General features: G+C 42.5%; 1 protein-coding gene across 7 annotated transcripts in view; it reads left to right on the top strand.

Moving 5' to 3' along the window:
- The window catches only part of CEP89 (centrosomal protein 89), an 87221-nt gene that overhangs the window by 65941 nt on the left and 1888 nt on the right, over positions 1-19392 (top strand). For 5 of the 7 annotated variants that reach the window (XM_029207218.1, XM_029207210.1, XM_029207200.1 and 2 more), the window contains 3 exons: positions 3235-3324; positions 7873-8042; positions 12731-14872. In XM_029207218.1, coding sequence (XP_029063051.1) covers positions 3235-3324; positions 7873-8042; positions 12731-12971 — 501 coding nt within the window. In that variant the 3' untranslated portion in view covers positions 12972-14872. Of the gene's footprint in view, positions 1-3234; positions 3325-3461; positions 3512-7872; positions 8043-12730; positions 14873-19392 lie in introns of those variants that run through there. The other 2 variants (XR_003791359.1, XM_029207227.1) reach the window with 2 other exon arrangements.

Here is a 19392-nt window from a genome sequence, read left to right as displayed (position 1 = left end):
GAACAGTAGTCATAAGGCCTCTATTACACACACAGGTGCATCTTTATATCCTCTCTGTAAAGTTGTCTTAAGGTAGTCCCTGTTTGAAGATGAAACGTAAGAATCCTAGACAGGTTAAATAGAGTTCATCCCAATGACACAGTTTAAAGGGCACAAAGAGGTAGCTCCAGGGGTACTCATCCCACATTGTTTCTAGTAGCACCAGTCCTGAGGAAAGGAATTGAGTCCATTATTGGTGGTCCCCAGATCAGCGGTCCCCAACCTTTTTGACACCAGGGACCGGTTTCATGGAAGACAATTTTTCTGTGGACCGGGGTGGGCAGGGGATGGTTTCAGGATGATTCAAGTGCATTACATTTATTGCGCACTTTATTTCTATTATTATTACATTGTCATATATAATGAAATAATTATACAACTCACCATAATGCAGAATCAGTGGGAGCCCTGGGCTTGTTTTCACTTGCCACTGACTGATAGGGTTTTGATATGAGTCTGCAAGCAATTCATTTATTATGGTCTCTGTGCAGTCAAACCTCTCTGCTAATGATAATCTGTATTTAGAGCCACTCCCCAGCGCTAGCATCACTACCTCAGCCCCACCTCAGATCATCAGGCAATAGATTCTCATAAGGAGCGTGCAACCTAGATCCCTCGCACGCGCAGTTCACAGTAGGGTTCGCGCTCCTATGAGAAACTAATGCCGCCACTGACCTGACAGGAGGTGGAGCTCAGGCGGTAGTGCGAGTGATGGGGAGCGGCTGTAAATACAGACGAAGCTTCGCTCGCTCGCTCGCCTATCGCTCACCTCCTGCTGTGCAGCCCGGCTCCTAACAGGCCGTGGACCAGTACCAGTCTGTGGCCCAGGGGTTGGGGACCCCTGCCCTTGATGGTGGAGTGCTGCTCAGCCAGCAAGAGTGATGCTGTGGGCATGATCTCACATCTGCACGCTGATTTTAAAAGATGTCTACAGCAGGTTGTGCAGTTAAAGGAGACAGATGCTGTGCCAAGCTATGTGTTGAAAAAAGTCTGATAGAATTTACCACAAAATATAACAGTGAGTTAGATAACTGTATCTCCAAATGGTGAAATGACAGGTGATTTTTTTTAAAAATCTTTTTTACCTATCTGCATTTTGTGATTTTTCTACTTTGAATACATATTGCTTATGTGCATTTAAACATGTTTCTTTAAGCAGTGCTGCAAATCTCTGGTGGCATAGGATTAGAAGTAATAATTTAATGCATGTCATTCCAAGAGCCCAGCAGACTTTCTGTAAGGGTCAGAAATCAGCCAACTTGGAGGTAACTCCACCCTTCCTCAGGGTGATTGAGGGGCAGAGAGTCTGTCAGGATGTGTCACAGGCTTATTCCCATCTGGCAGAAAGATGCTAAGTTCCTCCTTAGGAAAATGGACACAGGCTTTTAGCCATTGTTTACATAAGAGGACATATAAATAGTATACAGCTCTTGGGGCAAAATGTTGATCTTTACTTGTAATAAAAAATGCTAATTAAGCCAGTCTTGAGACTCCATTTTGCACTTATATTAATGTTACAAATTTTTTTTTAAATTATAGTAGTTGCTGGTAGGAGCATGGTAAGTGTGGCTATACATTACTGGTGATTTCTGAGCCCTTCCCTGAGTCTTTTAGAGGCAATTTGACTTTGACATGCCATGGTAGGACCCTTAAAAGCATTCAGACCTCCTGAACCAGTAGTCCCCTCCTGAGAGGTCGCTATCCCAACCCAAGTGCTGAAGTCTCTGGCATGTTCTGTACCAGCGCTGAGTGCCCATTTCCTCTTCTGCTGTGTCTCCTGAGCTTACCCACCGGGATATCGAGGGCAACACAAAAGCTTGTTGAAAAATGGAAAGTGCCAAGCAAACGCACTCATCCAGCAAACACTCACGGGAACCTGGCTGCCTCGTGTCAGGACCATCTTGTTTACAGGGTGGGACATGCTCGTTCCCCCAGGAGGCAGGCCCTGTACCTCCTGTTTGGGCCAGAGAGCATCCCAGGCTCCCATGATGAAGTCAAGAGCCTCCTCGACCATCAGACGGTCCCCTTAGGCTCACTCCTCATATTTGTGGACCCAGGATGGACATACAAACGGAGGCCATATACTGCTTGTCCAAATACTTAAAAGTTACAGATTAAGCCAACAGACTATTAATAAAATGTGTTCTCTTCTCCCGCCTTGACCTTTGTTATTTATGGCCTGAAAGCCAGGCTCAGATTTAGAATCTTCAGACCCTCCAGATGCGGGGGGAGCTGCTCTCAGCCTGCCCTGGCTCCACCCACCATGAGGGACCTCAGTGTGCACACAGACTGCTGTCCCCTTGGCCCTGCAGGCTCCTTGCCCCTGGCAGCCCCAAGACCAGCCTCTGTAGCTGGGGTTCGGGGGTGGTACTGGCTGCCTCTGCCCTGTCGTGGGACTGTTGGCCGTGCACCCTCACCTTACCCTGTCCTGGTCTCCTGGGCCTTGTGAGAGCCCCGTATATAGTAATTTATTGATACTGGCATCTTCATTTCGAATCCCTTTAGGATGGGTTTCCGTGTGACTTGCAGCAAGTTTAATTCCCTGGGTCTTAGTTTTCCTTTCTAGAAACTCACTTGTCACTACTGTACTACCTTAGAAGGAATGCTCACCTTTACTTTTTAAAAAAATTTTACCATTTGAAATGGTTAATTTATAGTGTGTAGTAGTCCATGTCCCATCTGGATATTAATCTAAATCATTCCACTTCAGTGACATCCCTCTTTGATCTACTGCCCGTCACATTTGGTTTGGAGAATGGCATTGTGTGTTCATCTCAAGTTATCCTTAGTTTTGTTAATTACTCAGATAGTCCAGTGAGAAGTTTATTTGCATGTTGGCAGTTGTTCCTTGGATATGATGGAAGGAGTGGTATATTCCCCAAGAATAGAGAAGTGTCCTGGAAGCTCACATCCCCCTTGTTTGAGGGGCTCAGATTTTCCAGTTGTACCCAGAAGGGGCGCCCAGACTGCCGTTCCCGGCTCTTGCCCTCCTCAGCTGTTCGTCCAAGTTCTGCCCACAGCCCTCACACAGGGGATAGGAATCTGGAGGTGGGGGGCTGGAGAGGTGTCAGGCCAGGACAAGTGGCAGAATGGTAATACTCTTTGTAGTAATACTCTCAGCAGAAGATGTTTTATTATTTTAATTTTCCTGTTAAACTAAGAGCCCATTGTTTTTCTTTTCACTTTACTCTGTAGGCTAAATGTTTAGAAAGTGAGAAGCATGGAGTTCTCAACAAAATCATTGAAGGCAATATTCGCTTGGGCAGGTTGGAGGAAAAAGTCAAGGTAAGTGGACATTTAGCCACTCCTAATGGGAATGGGCTTCCCCGGGTCAGATTTCCATGTTTAAGAAAATGACCCATTTTGCATGTATGTATCACTGATCATCCACAGAGTAAAGCAGTATTGGGTTTCTCTGGCAGAAATAGCACCTCTCGGACTTCTCTGGTGGTGCAGTGGTTAAGAATCTGCCTGCCAGTGCAGGGGACACGGGTTCGAGCCCTGGTCCAGGAAGATCCGACATGCCGTGGAGCAACTAAGCCCGCGTGCCACAACTACTGAGCCTGTGCTCTAGAGCCCGTGAACCACAACTACTGAGCCCGCGTGCCACAACTACTGAAGCCCACGCACCTAGAGCCCATGCTCTGCAACAAGAGAAGCCACTGCAGTGAGAAGCCTACATGCAGCAATGAAGACCCAACACAGCCAAAAATAAATAAATTAATTAAATAAATTTTTTTTAAAAAAGCACCTCTCGGGACTTCCCTGGCAGTTCAGTGGTTAAGACTCCGTGCTTCCCCTGCAGGGGGCACGGGTTCGATCCCTGGTCAGGGAACTAAGGATCCTGCATGCTGTGTGATGCAGCCAAAAAAAAAATTAATAAGAAATAGCACCTCTCCATTCATTAAGTAAGCTTTAGTTCATCTGCACAATAAGATACCATGCAGCTGTTTAAGAACAAAAAAAGATACAGAAATATCTCTAGGCTCTATCCTTGCTTTGTTATTTCTTCCAGAGACAACATCACCTTTCAACAGACTACGTAATTTATTGATTATGTTTGTTGGTTACTGTTTGTCTATTCTGACCAGAATAACAAGTGAAGGGATTTTTTCTCTTTTTCTGTTTTTGTTCACTGGTATATCCCAAGCACCTAGAATCGCACCTGGTGCATAGTATTCAATTAATTCAATAACTATTGGGGGAATTAAATAATATATTTTACAATATAAAAAATGTAACAAGATCAAAGGCAGTATACAAAACAGTATCTCAGCTCTGCATCAGAAAGGCTAGAAGGACTATACCACACTATTAATGATGGGAATCTGCATAGAAGTATTATGAGTAATAAAGAGCAGTTGTAGTTTGTTCTTTTTTTCCTGGTTTTCCTGTTGGCTTTTATTTCCCAAAGAGAAGGTCTGATCTTCAGAGCGGTTGGCCTTGTCTTGGGAATTTGTCTCATTACTGTTCATCTGAATAAGAGCAGTAAAAATAAAAAAGTTCCACCCAGTCACCCAGAGAAGAAATCTGTGAGGCAGATCCAGGTCAGATAGGGCAGGATCTCTGGGAAAGTGAGGAGAAGAGACCTGGAAAAGGCTTGTCAAAATTCAGAGGTGGCAGGGACTTCCCTGGTGGTCCAGTGGTTAAGAACTCCACGCTTCCAATGTAGGGGGTGCGCGTTCAATCCCTGGTCGGGGAGCTAAGATCCCGAGTGCCTCATGGCCAAAAACTAAAACATAAAAAAACATAAACAATATTGTAACAAATTCAATAAAGACTTTAAAACTGGTCCACATCAAAAAAAAATCTTAAAAAAAAAAATTCAGAGGTGACATCTCAGGAAACCTTAGCAAAACCCTCCTAAAAGTGAGGACATCAACTTGGAAGTCAGGGCAATGATGAGATCTGGGAAATCAGAGCTGCAGGCAGAAGTATTTCAGAACCAGGCTGGATGCAGAGAGCCGGAGAAGGGACTGCAAGAGAAGTGGTGTGTGAAGCTTGGAAGTTGACCCATTGCTCTCACCATCGCAGGAACCTCATCTCATCCCAAAAGAATTCAGTGGCCTCCATACAAAAATTCTTTAAGAAAAATAGAAGTATAATTTTCTTACACGTGATGTAAGCGCATCGGAAATAATGTTGCCACAAAGGAGATCAAAATTGAAACCTGTACTCTAAGGTGAACTGATACGTTGGTAGGTAGATAGACAAGTAAGGAGGTAGGCAGGTAGCCAGGTAGCTCAAACTCAATAAAACAGTGAAAGCTGGGGGAAAATGTCAAAAAGCAGAGACACAGATGGCCAGACAAAGGAGGATGTGAAATGGAACTGACACAACTCAGGGAAGAAATAGAAGGAAAGGAGAAATGTAGACTAAATTATAAGGAGCCCAGGGAGAAAGATATCATAAAAGCAGGATAAGGGACATAAAGGATAAATGGGAAAGGCAAAGACAAGAAGGCAGAAATAAAAAGAACTAGTAGAGGGAATTCCCTGGCCATCCAGTAGTTAGGACTCTGTGCTTCCACTGCCGGGGGCCCGAGTTCGATCCCTGGTCAGGGAGCTAAGATCCTGCAAGCTGCAATGTGCAGCCAAAAAACAAAACAAAACAAAAAAAATAGTAGAAAGTGATAGAGATCCAGTTTACCTGAAGCAGAAATCAAAACAATGGTACTTATTCAGCTCCAAAGAGTAATTCTTAAAAGTTTTTATTCATAAAATTTTCTGAAATAAATGAAGAGTTGAATCTACATATTGAAAGGGCACATTAAGTACCTATGAAAAACTGACCCAGGATGGCCCTAGAAAATTGACATCAAGACCTGTGACTTCAAGATAAAGAAAGAATACCTTGGACACCCAAGCAAAAGACCAGGACATAAGAAAAAGAAAATCATGTTGGCATCACACTTCTCAACAACAACACTGAATGCCAGAGAACAGTGGAATTCCATCTATGAATATTCAAGGATGTTTTCATCCAACCAGGCTGCTCTTCAGACAGCTGTGACCATATAAGAACTCTGGAACATTTTTTCTATAAACCTTTCCTAAGGATCCATCAACTTGAGTTCAGCCAATAAATGATTGGGCACATTTCAGAAGAGTACTGCTCATGAGCAAAGAATATATTTAACTGTGAACTAAGACTTTAAAAAAGCAGGGATAAGGCTGATGCAATTACATGTAGACATAATACAACCTGACAATGTAGAAGTAATACAACCAAGGCAAAAATGATAGGTAAAGGGGGAAGGAAGTTAGAAAGTAGAATGAATTTGCTGATTGCGTCACCTGTAATAACTGAGGTCAAAAGATATCATTTAAAGATGAAAACTTCAGTAGGAGGAGCTTAAGCATATTTAAGTAGGGGAAGAGTGAAGAAAAGATTGTCAGGAGCTAACATTATGCTACTTTAATAAATAAGGGGACTAAGGACATGTAATATAAAGGCATAAAAATAAAAGTAACCACAAGAATCAAAAGAGATTCATTCCTTAATAGCAAAATTACAACAGCAAAAAAGAGCAAAGAAAACAGACTACATTAAAGTCTTTAAAAATATGTGTAGATAAAACAATAAAACATAAGATAAAATTGAGGCAAACAAGTCTGCCCTATAGAAAATATAAATGAGCTTAATTCACCCATTAACAGGAAACAATTTTAGATCATATTATAAAGGAAAACACTGTTACATGCCAGAACCAAGAGACAGTCAGGAGCAGTGTTTCAGAAAGATGAAAAATAAAAGGATGAGTGAAGATAATTCAGATTTATGCAAACAAAAGCAAAGCATAGTTGCGATCTTTACATCCGCCAAGAGGGAATTCAGGCCAAAAGCACTAAATGAGACCAAAAAAAAAAGAGAGGGCTTGATAATGCTAAAGACTACAGTTAATAATATATAGTACTTATGAATGCCTATGTACTAAATAACACAGCAGCAAATTTTATAAACTACAGGAGATACAAGGGGAAATGGAAACTTAGTGATAATAGGAGCTGTGATCTGCTTCTCTTGGTCTAAGACAGATCAAGAAGTTATACAAAAGTAAGAATATAGAAGATTTTACAACATAATCTATAAGGTTTATTTATGTGTGTATATGTGTGTGTGTGTGTGTGTATATACACACACACACACACACAGAACAATCACAAAAATTGATCATAGACTGGCTACCAAAAAAAAAAAAAAGCCTCAATAAACCCCTAAAGTAGAAATAAGGCAGACATTTGTTGATCAAAAAGATAAATACCAGAAATTAATCAACAAAATCAGAGAGCAGAAAATGTTCTTTCACCTGGAAATGTAAAAACTGTATAGTAAACTAACTCTTGGGTCAGAGGAGATGTATAAATTGAATGTCGTAATTTCTAACGAGAACTGAACCTATGGGAACTACACGTCAGAATCTATGTGACAACAGTTTTGGAAATGCTCTGAGGGAAATCTATTAACCGTAAGTACTATACAATAAAAATGTAAGAAGGAAAATAAGTGAATCAGGCTTTTATCTCAGTCACCTGTTTACCAATAGAGTATGACAGACCTTGCCAGGTCCTTCTGTTTTAATTTTTATTTGTGGCATATAAAAAACTAGGCATGATACAAGTCAGAAATTTGGTTTTATTATACTTGAACTTCTCTTATTACTTTATGTGACTTTTGTGATCCAGACTTGCCCTCTCAGATCAGACTTGCCCAGGGCTTACTCAGTTCAGGGCCTCTGACAGGCCAAGGAGTGGAGAGGGAACGCATCCACAAAGCTATTCGCCTGGGCCACGGGCAGCACCCCCTCACTCAGAGATCATCCTCCTCCCCCAGGGGTACAGGAAGCAGGCGGCCCTGAAGATGGGTGACATCAGTCACCGTCTGACAGAGCAGCAGGAAGACTTTGCTAGCAAGACAGCTCAGTACCAGCAGGAGATGAGACACCTCCATCGGATGCTGCAGGACAAGCAGGATGTCCTGGACCAGGCGCTGCAGCAGAAAAGGTCTGGCCACCCCAGCCCCGTTGCAATGTGTTTGTTTTTTGAATGTTTGGTAGAATCCTCCAGTAAAACCCTCTGGACCTGATTTGTTCATTTGATTGCTTATTTTTGTTTTTACATTTTAGTTTTATCTGATTTTAATATTAAATATATTTTAATATTGGTTTTTTTATTTGCTCCTCGTTTTTTTCTTTGACAAGATTTTCCCTAGCAATTGACATAGAACATTGTATAAGTTTGAGGTGTACAGTGTGATTTGATATACATATATATTGTGAAATGATCACCGCAGTAAGGTTAACATATCCTTCACCTCATGTAATTACCATTTTGTTGTTGTTGTTGTTATGGTGAGAACATTTAAGATCTACTGTCTTAGCAACTTTCCAGTGTACAGCACTGGTAATTATAGTCCCAGTGCTGTACAGTAGATCCCAGGTCTTTAATCCCTCCTTTAAAAATTCCTGTTGTTTGAATATTGGACTTCCTAAATCAATCCAGTCCTCTCATTGTCCTTCCCTTTTTCCCCCTCTTTTCCATCTCTTTGATATTTTTATTCTATTCCATTTTCTTGGGAGATTTTATTAATCTTTGATTAAATGTTTTATTTCTGCCATTATGTTCTCATTTCTGAGAACTTTAAATTTCAGATTCTTCCCTTTTCGTAAGATCACAGTCATAAGATTATGGGTATATCATGTTCTCTGTGGCTGTAAGGTACTCTTGTCAGTTACACCTTTGTCCTTTAAACGTGTGATAGAGGAGGTATTGCGAGTGTACTGGAAACCCTGGGGAACGGCGCATGTTTTGTGCAGGTGAACCTGGTGGTCCCCTCACGTAGTTTGGGTTCACATTTAAGTCGGCCTTTTCAGGATGGCTGTGTTGTCTTCGACAGACTGGGACGTGAACTGATGCACGTGGAAGAATCATAATGACACTCGAATGTGATTTTCTTCAAGTTATAGTAGAATCTGTGTATTTGTTACCAGACAGAACGCAGACAGCAGTTTATGTTTTCTATCAGCCAGATGTTTCTTAATGCCAGGCAAAATGAAGTCTTATCTAACAGGTTTTCTGTAGTCACAGAAGTTCTTACCACCATAAGTGGTCACTTTGTACAAGTTGGGCCGGTACCAACTTTCTTGCCAGACAGGAGGTTTAGAATTGCGTTAATAAAATGGAACTTTGTTTTTTACTTTCTCCCTTATTCCATGTTTTGCCCTTTAATGGTTTGAAAGTTAAACATTCTATTTATGTTCTTTTAGTGGTTGCCCTTGAAATTTCATATGGATACCTAACATTAACAAAAATCTAAAGTTAATCAGCACCTCTACATCTCTACCCGCAAATGCAAGACCTAATGCTCTAACCTAATTATTTCCCACTCAGTTTATATGCTCTTGTTGTCTAGTGTCATTACATGTAGATACAGATACGTGAAGATGAAAAGCAAAGATCTATTTTATATCATTGTTTTTAGTCCCAGAAATTACATATTACTAGTTTCAATATAGTTATTTTATTTTGATTTACCTAGAGTTTACCAGTTTCTTTGCTTACTATTCTCTTTTGCATCTTAGACCTTATTTCTCAGATTATTTTCCTCCTTCCAAAAGTACATGCTTTAGAAGTTTTAGTGAGAGTAAGCTTTCTTAGTTTTTGTTTATCTGAAAATGTCTGCATTTTGCCCTCATCCTTGTGAGTTGATCTTTGCTGGGTTCTACCTTGACAGTCTATTCTCTCAGCACATTCCACTGTCTTCTCTGTTTCATTATTGCTGTTGAGAACTCTTTTGTCATTTTTAAAACTAGATGATCCATAATTTCTCTTGCCTATTTTAAGATCTCCTCTGTCTCTTGTAGTCTGCAGTTTCATTGTATTTAACTATGAATTTCTTTTCACTTATCTGCTTGGTATAAGTTATTCTCTATATCTGTGATTTTGTGTCTTTCATTACTTCCAGAAAATTCTCAGTCGTTATCTCTCTCTCTCTCTTTTTTTTTTTTTTTGGCTGTGCCATGTGGCTTGTGGGATCTTAATTCCCTGACCAGAGATCAAACCTGTGCCTCCTGCAATGGAAGAGCAGAATCCTAACCACTGGACCACCAGGGAATTACCAGTCATTATCTATCTCTTAAAATAAGTCTTTTCCCCTCATTGTTTCTAGATTTCCTTCTGGAACTCATATTAAATGTATGTTAGACCTTCTTATTGAATCTTTTCATGTGTCTTATCTTTTACATTTTCTATCTCCTTGTTTTTCTGGTCTACATTCTGGGTAATTCTCAATATTTCTGTTTACTAGTTCTCTGTTCAGTTTTGTTCAATGTACTGTTTAACCTAGCCATGGAGGTTTTTTATTTCAACAACTGTATATTTCAATTTCAGAAGTACTGTTTGGTTCTTTTGAAAATCTACCTAGTCGTTTTTAAAATAAATTTTTGGTCTTTGCTTATCTTTAATACATCTTTTATTTCTTTTAACGTTTTATTCATAGTTATTTTATATTCTGTGTGTGACAGCTTCATTATCTACAATTTGGGGGTCTGAAATCTGGTTTTGTTGACTCTTGCCCTGTGTGGCTTATTTTATTCTACGTACAGTAATTTTTTTACCATGAACTCACGTATGGGTTGAATTTAGTCTGTGGAGTCCTAGGGGCCTGGACTGAGGATGTTTTCTCCAGAGAAGGTTTGCATTTGCTTTTCTTTGGTGCCAGAGAGTATTTCCAAACCTGGAGTCACTTTAATTTTATTATTAACTTAAAAAAGAATCTACAGTAATGCTTTTTTTAAAATACAAAAGGACTTTAAAAATATTCACAGGGAATTCCCTGGCGGTCCAGTGGTTAGGACCCTGCACTTTCACTGCTGAGGGCCTGGGTTCGATCCCCGGTCGGGGAGCTAAGATCGTGAAAGCTGCATGGCCAAAACCAAAAAAAATTTCACAATGCCATTATTCCATTCACAATGAATGTGTAACTTCTTAATAATACATTTTTCTGAGCTGCATTCTGGGTGGTTTCCTCTGCTCAATATTCCACTTCATTAATTCTCTCTTTGGTTGTGTCCAATGTACTTTTAACTCATCCATTGAGTTTTTTCCCTGATTGTCTCAAAAATGTCTTTTTACTCTTGGTTCACTCCAGTCAGGGGCTGGGGATGCTCTACAATGGGGAACAGTGTATATTCAAACCCCAGATTCATTTGAGAACAAGTCAGTGGCTACAGTCCCCAAGGAGCCTCTCAGAGCAGATTTCTTTTGAAGATTGGCAGATTTTTCCACCCAAACATCCCTCCTTTGAGGGTTCTTCACATATATCCACTTACCTGCCTAATTCTGGGACACATAGTTCACAGTGTTGCTAGGAGGAAGAGGGGAAACATGGATGTGAGTGAGCCCTGTGGTTTTCTTTTGCACCCAGTTTGCATGCGCCCAAGACTAGTCTCCATTCTACAGAAATCTGGGTTTCTAGCATGGGCTTTTGTCCTCAAAGCAATACAAACATTTTGTTTGCCAAACTCTGTGGTTTCAGTTTAATCCTCTTTTTCTTTTTCTTCCCTTAGAGATTTCCTTCTCTCTTTGTTTTGAGTTTAACTGTACATTATCATGATGTAATGTATCAAACATCTGGGTGTTTTGCATCAGAAAATGGAAGCATGGAGATTTTTTAGACGTAGAGTAATTAGTGGGCATCATGGGCTTTGGAAGGAAACAACAGTTCACAAGGAAAGTGACACTGGACGAGTGGATGTGTCACTGGCCTCCCTGAATCTCTGTGGTGTCCTCCTCTTTAAACAACAGTGCTGAGTCCGCCTGGTAATCCAGTTGCTAACATTTTGCGTAACCACCGGGCAGTGTCTGTGAAAGAGCTGGACTTCCCAGCCCTGCTGTCCTGCACGAGGCCCATTCCTCCTCTCAGGCTGAGGCTTGCTTTTCCTTCCCCGTGGGGCTCATGTGAGGTGGTGGCAGGTATCTGGTCTGCTCCCCCAGTGGACCACAGCCCTGTGAGGACATGTGTACCTTGCCTGCCCTGTTTCCTCAGCTGCCCACATGGGGCCCGTCACACAGTCCTGGCTCAGCCTTGGTTCCCTCTGGACACTCGCCCTCCTGGCACGTGGTCTGGGCCAGTCTTCTCTGTGACCTGGGTTGTGATCCTCACTCTCCACAGTTGGTCTCCTCCTCACCCTCTCACTCACTCTCTGTGTCTGGGCCCATCAGTGGCTCTGTGGATGGAGGCTGTGAAGGGTGTCTGAGTGTTGGTCAGGTCGCAGTGGGGACACTGGAGAGGCCTACAGGGCCCATGCTGTGTGGGCGCCCACAGCCAGGCCGTTGCGCTGTAGGTCAGCCACTGCAGTTATTGTGTTTTATTTTTGTAACATTAATGCCATGGAGAGCAAAGGGTGTGTGCACTGGTGCCAAAATAGAAGAAAAGGCAGGATGTAGAGAGGAAATCTAAGACGTCATTTTCAGCCTGTGCCTTTGTATTTTTTTCTATTTCCAGGGGACATCGGGCTTCATTCGACACTGGGAATCTTTGCTTCAGAACCCACGCACAATGGGCTCTGTTCTCTGACTTTAAACATTCTTTCACTTGGCTTCTCACTACTTTAGGATTCATAAGGGCTCTATAAATATTTTTTAAATTGTGTTATTTTAAACTTTTTCTTTATATTGTTTATTTCTCTCAGAGAAATGGAAGGTGAGCTTGACGTTGTTTGGGAGTCCACCTCCAAGGAAAACCGAAGGATCCGAGAACTTCTCCAGGCCACACTGGAGAGGACAGGCCCGTGGGGCAACACCAGAGCTTTCGCGGACCACTGCCTGGACGGCGTCTCTCTGGGAGACATGCAGGACGGCTGCCGCTTCAGCTTCTGTGACCTGAAGCCGCCTCCCACCTCCCACCAGGGTCTGCGGGAGCCCCTGGGCTAGGGCCCCTCGGTGGAGAGGTCTGCCCTACGCAGGACAGGGAGCGCGGAGGAGAGGGCAGGCGCCCGCCCACCACTGCAGCGTTTCTTCTCCTCAGGGCAAGGAAGAAATACTGTCTCAGAAATTTAACCTGCTTTTTTACATTTTGCTTTATTTTAGAAATGTGCTGCTGAACTATATTTAGCCAGTGCACGTCCTCTGACCCCATTGCCACCGAGCCGGGCTCTGTGAGATCCATTGCTCAGGCTAACAGGTGACCTGGCAAGCTGGCCTGTCTCCGGGCTCCTAGATCTGCGCTGGGAAAGCCCCAGAGGGAAGGGTGGGCAGGCCCGAGCTCTCAGCCTGTGTGTTTGATGAGGTAGTTTCATTGGCTGAGCCGCTGATGGAAGCCCCAGCGATGAGACCTGTGTATTCACTCTGGGTGATATTTTATTGTTTGGCAAAAAACAGGTGCTGGTCTTCATGCCCCAGTAGGTTGTACAAAATCTGTCCTGCCCTCTCCCCGAGCCCTTCCCTGTCCTCCTGGAAAGGTAATTTTTCTGGGGCCACATAACCTCGCTCCCCTTCTGAGAGCCTTGACTTTGAGCACCAAGGTGGGATCCCTGCCCCACTGCCACCACAGAGAAGGATGCCGGGGCCGTAGTCCAGCTCCACCCTGTGCCATCTCCTCAGGTAGATCATCCCTGCCTCCAGGACCGTTCCTGGGACTCCTGGCGGTAATGCCAGCTGTCTAGGGCTGCTTGTCCCCGGCATGCTGGAAGAAGGCTACAAAGGATCCTAAACAGTGTATGGAGGGTAGAATCCTGTCACATCCTTTTACCAAACCCCTCATAGCTAAGGCCTGTGTGGTTTCAGGTGTGCAGATAGACCCAGCGTTGGTCCCTGGTCATATATAAAAGTTACACACATGTGTTCTTTGGTTGCTAAGTGGGAAGTTGACATAGAAAATCATTGTTCTTTTACATTTTAAAAGAGGTTGGGTGGGCTAGATGTTGGGTGGGCGGTAAGGCCTGACTGCTGGTGGGGGGGCTCCTGTCATCCTGCCGGTTTCCAGTCTGAGCAGCAACCGGTCCCATTCTCTCTTGGTCCTCGTGAGTCTTCATGTGGCTCTAGAAATTCGGTCCTGATCAGGTTGAAAGGAACCCAAGGCAAACAGTTAGAAAACATGACCCCGGGACCCAAGTGAGCCCTGCTGCCTTTGGCACTATTGAAAAGCAGCCCTGGGGAAGTCAGGACTGAGTGGAGAGGGTCCAGGCGCAAGTGTGGGTGTGCGTTTGGTGTGACAGCAGCTGGGGGGCTGTCCTGTCTTGCCGTTGTCCCGTGCAGAGGGGTGGAGGGATCAGAAGTGAGGCATTTGCCCCTCAACCTCTGAGAAGATGGGAGAGACCCCACCCTCTTCCAACAGCTTACATCTCTGTAGACCAGCGGGTCTTCTAACTCTTAGGAGAGGGGGGAATTCTGGATTTTATTAATTTTGATATAAATATATTTATTCAGCCAATATGCTGTGGATGCTTACCTATGTGCACCGTTTGTTGAGAACAGCAGTAGTGACGAAGGCAGACATCATTATAGAGCGTGCGAGGTGCTCAGAAGAAAAGCACCAGGACAGAAGCCCAGAGCCACGAGCTTCCAGAGCAAGCAGGGCCTCAGTGCATCACGGGAAAACTGACGTGTGTATTGGAGCATGTGGGTAGGTGAACCTGCCTTCTCAACTATAAATTTTATGAAATCTAGATATAGGTCAAGTATTTCTGATGAAAATCCAGCATCCGAATTGAGATGTCCTATAACACATCTGGCGTATAAAATATACACCAGATTTTAAGCCTTACTATGAAAAAAATAATTAAAATATCTAATAATTTTTATATTGGCTTTATGTTGAGATAACATTTGCATATATTGGGTTAAATAAAATGTTATTAAAATTGATTTCACCTGGTTGTGGGTTTTGTTTTGTTTTGTTTTTGTTGTTTTGGTTTTTGGTTTGGTTTACTTGTTTTAAAATATGACCACTAGAAAACTTTAAATCCCATATGTGGCTCCCATTATATTTCCCTTGGACATTAAGAGAATGGGAAGAAGCTGAGGGGAAAGTCAAAGGGACTCTTCCCAACAAGGTGGAAATTTTTAAAGGGTTATTAATAAATAAGGTAAATAAGGCAAATACTGAAAGTGACAGAATAAGGAGGAATCAGAAAGAGTCGCAGGACTCATCCCAGCAGGATGGAAATCTTTAGATGGTTATTTTATTTTATTTTATTTTATTTTATTTTATTTTATTTTTGCGCTACGCGGGCCTCTCGCTGCTGCGGCCTCTCCCGTTGCGGAGCACAGGCTCCGGACGCGCAGGCCCAGCGGCCATGGCTCACGGGCCCTGCTGCTCTGTGGCATGTGGAATCTTCCCGGACCGGGGCACGAACCCGTGTCCCCTGCGTCGGCAGGCGGACTCTCAACCACTGCGCCACCAGGGAAGCCCTAGATGGTTATTTTAAAATGCGATAAATAAAACAGACATTGGGGATTAAAACAAACATTTTAAAACAGCACTACCTAAGACTGGGTGAGCCAAAGGGACCCCCCCTAAGATCCCCTAACATTAAAGAGCACCAAACAAATTTGTTCTATTTACCCCAGTTTGGTGAAATTTTAAAAAGCCAGAAGGAAAAAATTACAATGAGAAACCTGACCAGCAATTGCTTGGGGCAACAGGCCAATTAATCAAGTTAAAGACTAACAAAGGAACTGGGTTCCTTGCCTCCATCCCTCACTGGGAACCAAAGCCTTTTACACTGGAGTGGGTAAGACTGCTAGGTGATAGAAGTTTCCAGGACTCCTTGATGTGGGAGTCCCATGAGCTGTGGTACCAAAACCCACTGATGGAAGCCTGACTTGGCGTACACTTAGATTGAGAAAATGTAAACATACGAGTGTTGAGAGGATTATAAAGGTTGAAATGTTTGAATGGACATTATGTGAAGAGGTTATATCAACACGGCCTAAGTGTTTTATGGGAATGGAAGTTCTGTCTGGGTGGGAACACTTCCCCTACCCCGTATTATAAGACCAAGACTTGTTGATGGGGTCCTAGCGGAGACTGTGGTTAGAGGTATAAGAGTGGATAGAATTGAGGTGAAAGTTTATAAGAGAATTGGTGTATTTGAATGGGCTTTGTGTAAGGTGGCTGTGAAACCGTGCACCTCAGATTGGGACTTGAACCCATGCAGCCAGGACTCGAACCCGGCCAAAACCCACGGTCTTCCAACCGTGAGATCACACACCTGGCCTCAGGACTTAATGAAGCTCAGGTCCTTGATGTCTCATTGCAGAAAGAATTCAGTGAGAGACAAAGTGATAGGTGAGAAGTGGATTTATTTAGAGAGAAACACACTCCACAGACAGACTGTGGGCCATCTCAGGTGAGAAAGGCACCAGGGTATGGGGGTTTGTCAGTTTTTATAGGGGTGGGTAATTTCATAGGCTAATGAGTGGGAGGAGTATTCCAGCTATTTTGGGAAGGGGCGGGGATTTCCAGGAATTGGGCCACCGCCCACTTTTGATCCCTATGGTCTGTCTTGGAACTGTCATGGCGCCTGTGGGTGTGTCCTTTAGCTTGCTGATGTGTTACAGTGAGCATATACTGAGGCTCAAGGTCTAGTGGAAGTCTACTTGTCTGCCATCTTGGGCCCATTTGGTTCTAATCAGTTTATGTCATGTCCTCGGGCTATGTCATTCTTTCAAAAGTTGTGCCCTGCCCATTTCCCTCCTGTTTCAGTTCCACCTCTTTTGCCTGATTGTATTATGGGGATGGACACTGTCTCACTGGAGAATGTTTTTCCTGCCTAATATTGTAAGATAGGGCATGTAAATCCACCCTTCAGGCAAAGTGAATTGAACGTACTAAAGGGAACGAATAGCGTTGCCTGAACCCACATGGTGTGAGGTGGAAACTAGGGACTGATAATCGGGACAGATAGGAATAGTGGAGGCTTTTTGCCTGTAGGGTGACTTGGTCTGGGGTTGACTTGTGCACTAGGAAAGAAGGCCTTTATTGAATGCCTTATGCGGACTTTTTGAAGGCATGGTACACTGAACCCTGAAATTCTAGAACATAGAAATCTTTTTATTTCCATTTTAGTTGGAAACCTTCTCTCCGATATAAAGAAGCAAATTAAAGAAAATGTAGTTGGATGAGCAGATCAGCCTTTTGATATCATTTAGGTGGCAGCCCAGATATTTAGGGAATTGAAAACAACTGTCTTCATCTTGCAAATTTCTACAAAGTCAGGAAGTGTAAACACAGCCCACAGTCCCCTGAGACTGAACCTGGTTAATTCAGTAGAACCTGAAACCAAAGGGAAAGAGACCTTTTTTAAAAGTACCCACTGCTGGAAAGGCTCCTTCACTCAAAGTCTAATTCACAGCCTCAATAATTTGTCAAGGACAAACACAAATCTTAAAAAGTCTTTTTCACAAATAGTAAAAAGCCTTAACCGTCTGAGCAGATACACTTAACTTATTCCAACTGTTATTTATAAAATAGTGAAATTTATACTGTTATCCCAGATTCATGACTGAAGTTTTAAAATGAAAGCTATGAGATCTCAGATTGTGTCTGTGTGTCTACGTGTGTCCGTTTTATTTTTTTTAATTAATTAATTAATTTTACTTTTGGCTGCTCGCAGGCTTTCTCTAGTTGTGGCGAGCGGGGGCTACTCTTCACTGCGGTGCGCGGGCTTCTCACTGCAGTGGCTTCTCTTGTTGAGGAGCACGGGCTCTAGGCGTGTGGGCTTCAGTAGTTGTGGCACTCAGGCTCAGTAGTTGTGGCTCGTGGGCTCTAGAGCGCAGGCTCAGTAGTTGTGGCTCACGGGCTTAGTTGCTCCACGGCATGTGGGATCCTCCCGGACCAGGGATCAAACCCGCGTCCCCTGCGTTGGCAGGCTGATTCTTAACAACTGTGCCACCAGGGAAGTCCCTACACGTGTCCGTTTTAGATATGGTGTTTTTCTACCTCCAGATGGTATTGCCAAAATTAATTTGTAAAGGAGCTCTATTTAATTTGGGCTTAAAAGTAAGCACTTATGAATTAAATATTTCTAAATCTCAGAAGTGTAATAGAAAGTAACCCAAATGTTTTTCAAGTTCACATGGTCTAAGATTAACCTTTAGCAAGTAAAAGCAAATTTAAAGTTATTGGTTTTTTGGTTTTTTTTTTGCGGTACGCGGGCCTCTCACTGTTGTGGCCTCTCCCATTGCGGAGCACAGACTCCGGACGCGCAGGCTCAGCAGCCATGGCTCACGGGCCCAGCCGCTCCGCGGCATGTGGGATCTTCCCGGACCAGGGCACGAACCCGCGTCCCCTGCATCGGCAGGCAGACTCTCAACCACTGCGCCACCAGGGAAGCCCTAAAGTTATTGGTTTAATTAAAATAGGCATGTCTTTAGAGTTATCAACATTAAATGTAAAACTTTTATTCTACCTAGGTTTACCAAAAGTAAAATAAGTTCATGTTATCTCTGCTACAAAATTTGTCAGCAAGAAAAGTAGCCTGGGAAGATGGTTGACTTTGTCTAATATCTCATGAAGTTTTCATGGGTAATCTACACATAATTATTGGGAACAAATGATTTAGATAGACATAAGTGCTATAAGACTTAAAATTAGCTTCCAAAATCTTTTGGTAACTTAAAAGTTTAGAGTTTTGCTAAGTTAAGTTAAATGATGGGAATTCATTGAATGTCTAGATAATTTCCAAATAAGAGAAGATACTGAAACATTAGTTGCTAAATAAGTCTTAAATTTACCTACTTTTGTCTTATTACAGAAAAACTAAAGACGTTTGTGTCCATTAGAAACATGTCTTATACCACACTGAAAAAAAAATATGCTATGAGGAAATATATGTTTCTAGAAACTATGAAATGTATTCATAAGTTTGCCAATCAAAAAATACTGGTGTAGCAAACAGTTCACACTTGCTTACTTTTTAGTTTTCACTAGAAATTTAGGTTTCTAAGGGTTAATAACTCTAATTGTTACATATAATTAAAACTACTAAAATAAATAAGAAAAATATATTCATCTGCAAGGAAATTTTTTTTAAAGATATAAGGAATAGAAATGCATTGTTGTTAAGGGAAAAGCAGGTAAATTTGTCCTAAAGAGAGGTTTTAAAAAAGAGAGGGAAGTAGCAAGGACATGGAAGCAACCTAAATGTCCATTGACAGATGAATGGATAAAGAAGATGTGGTACATATATGCAGTGGAATATTACTCAGCCGTTAAAAGGGACGAAATTGGGTCATTTGCAGAGATGTGGATGGACCTAGAAAGTGTCATACAGGGTGAAGTAAGTCAGAAAGAGAAAAACAAATATCGTATAATAATGCATATATGCGGAATCTAGAAAAATGGTATAAT

This window comes from Monodon monoceros, unplaced genomic scaffold (assembly GCF_005190385.1).
Source record: "Monodon monoceros isolate NGI ecotype Baffin Bay Population unplaced genomic scaffold, NGI_Narwhal_1 Super_Scaffold_10, whole genome shotgun sequence".
In the NCBI taxonomy this organism is placed as follows: Eukaryota; Metazoa; Chordata; class Mammalia; order Artiodactyla; family Monodontidae; genus Monodon; species Monodon monoceros.
The sequence above is the reverse complement of the archived record's forward strand: the minus strand, read 5'-3'. Positions and strand labels throughout refer to the sequence as shown.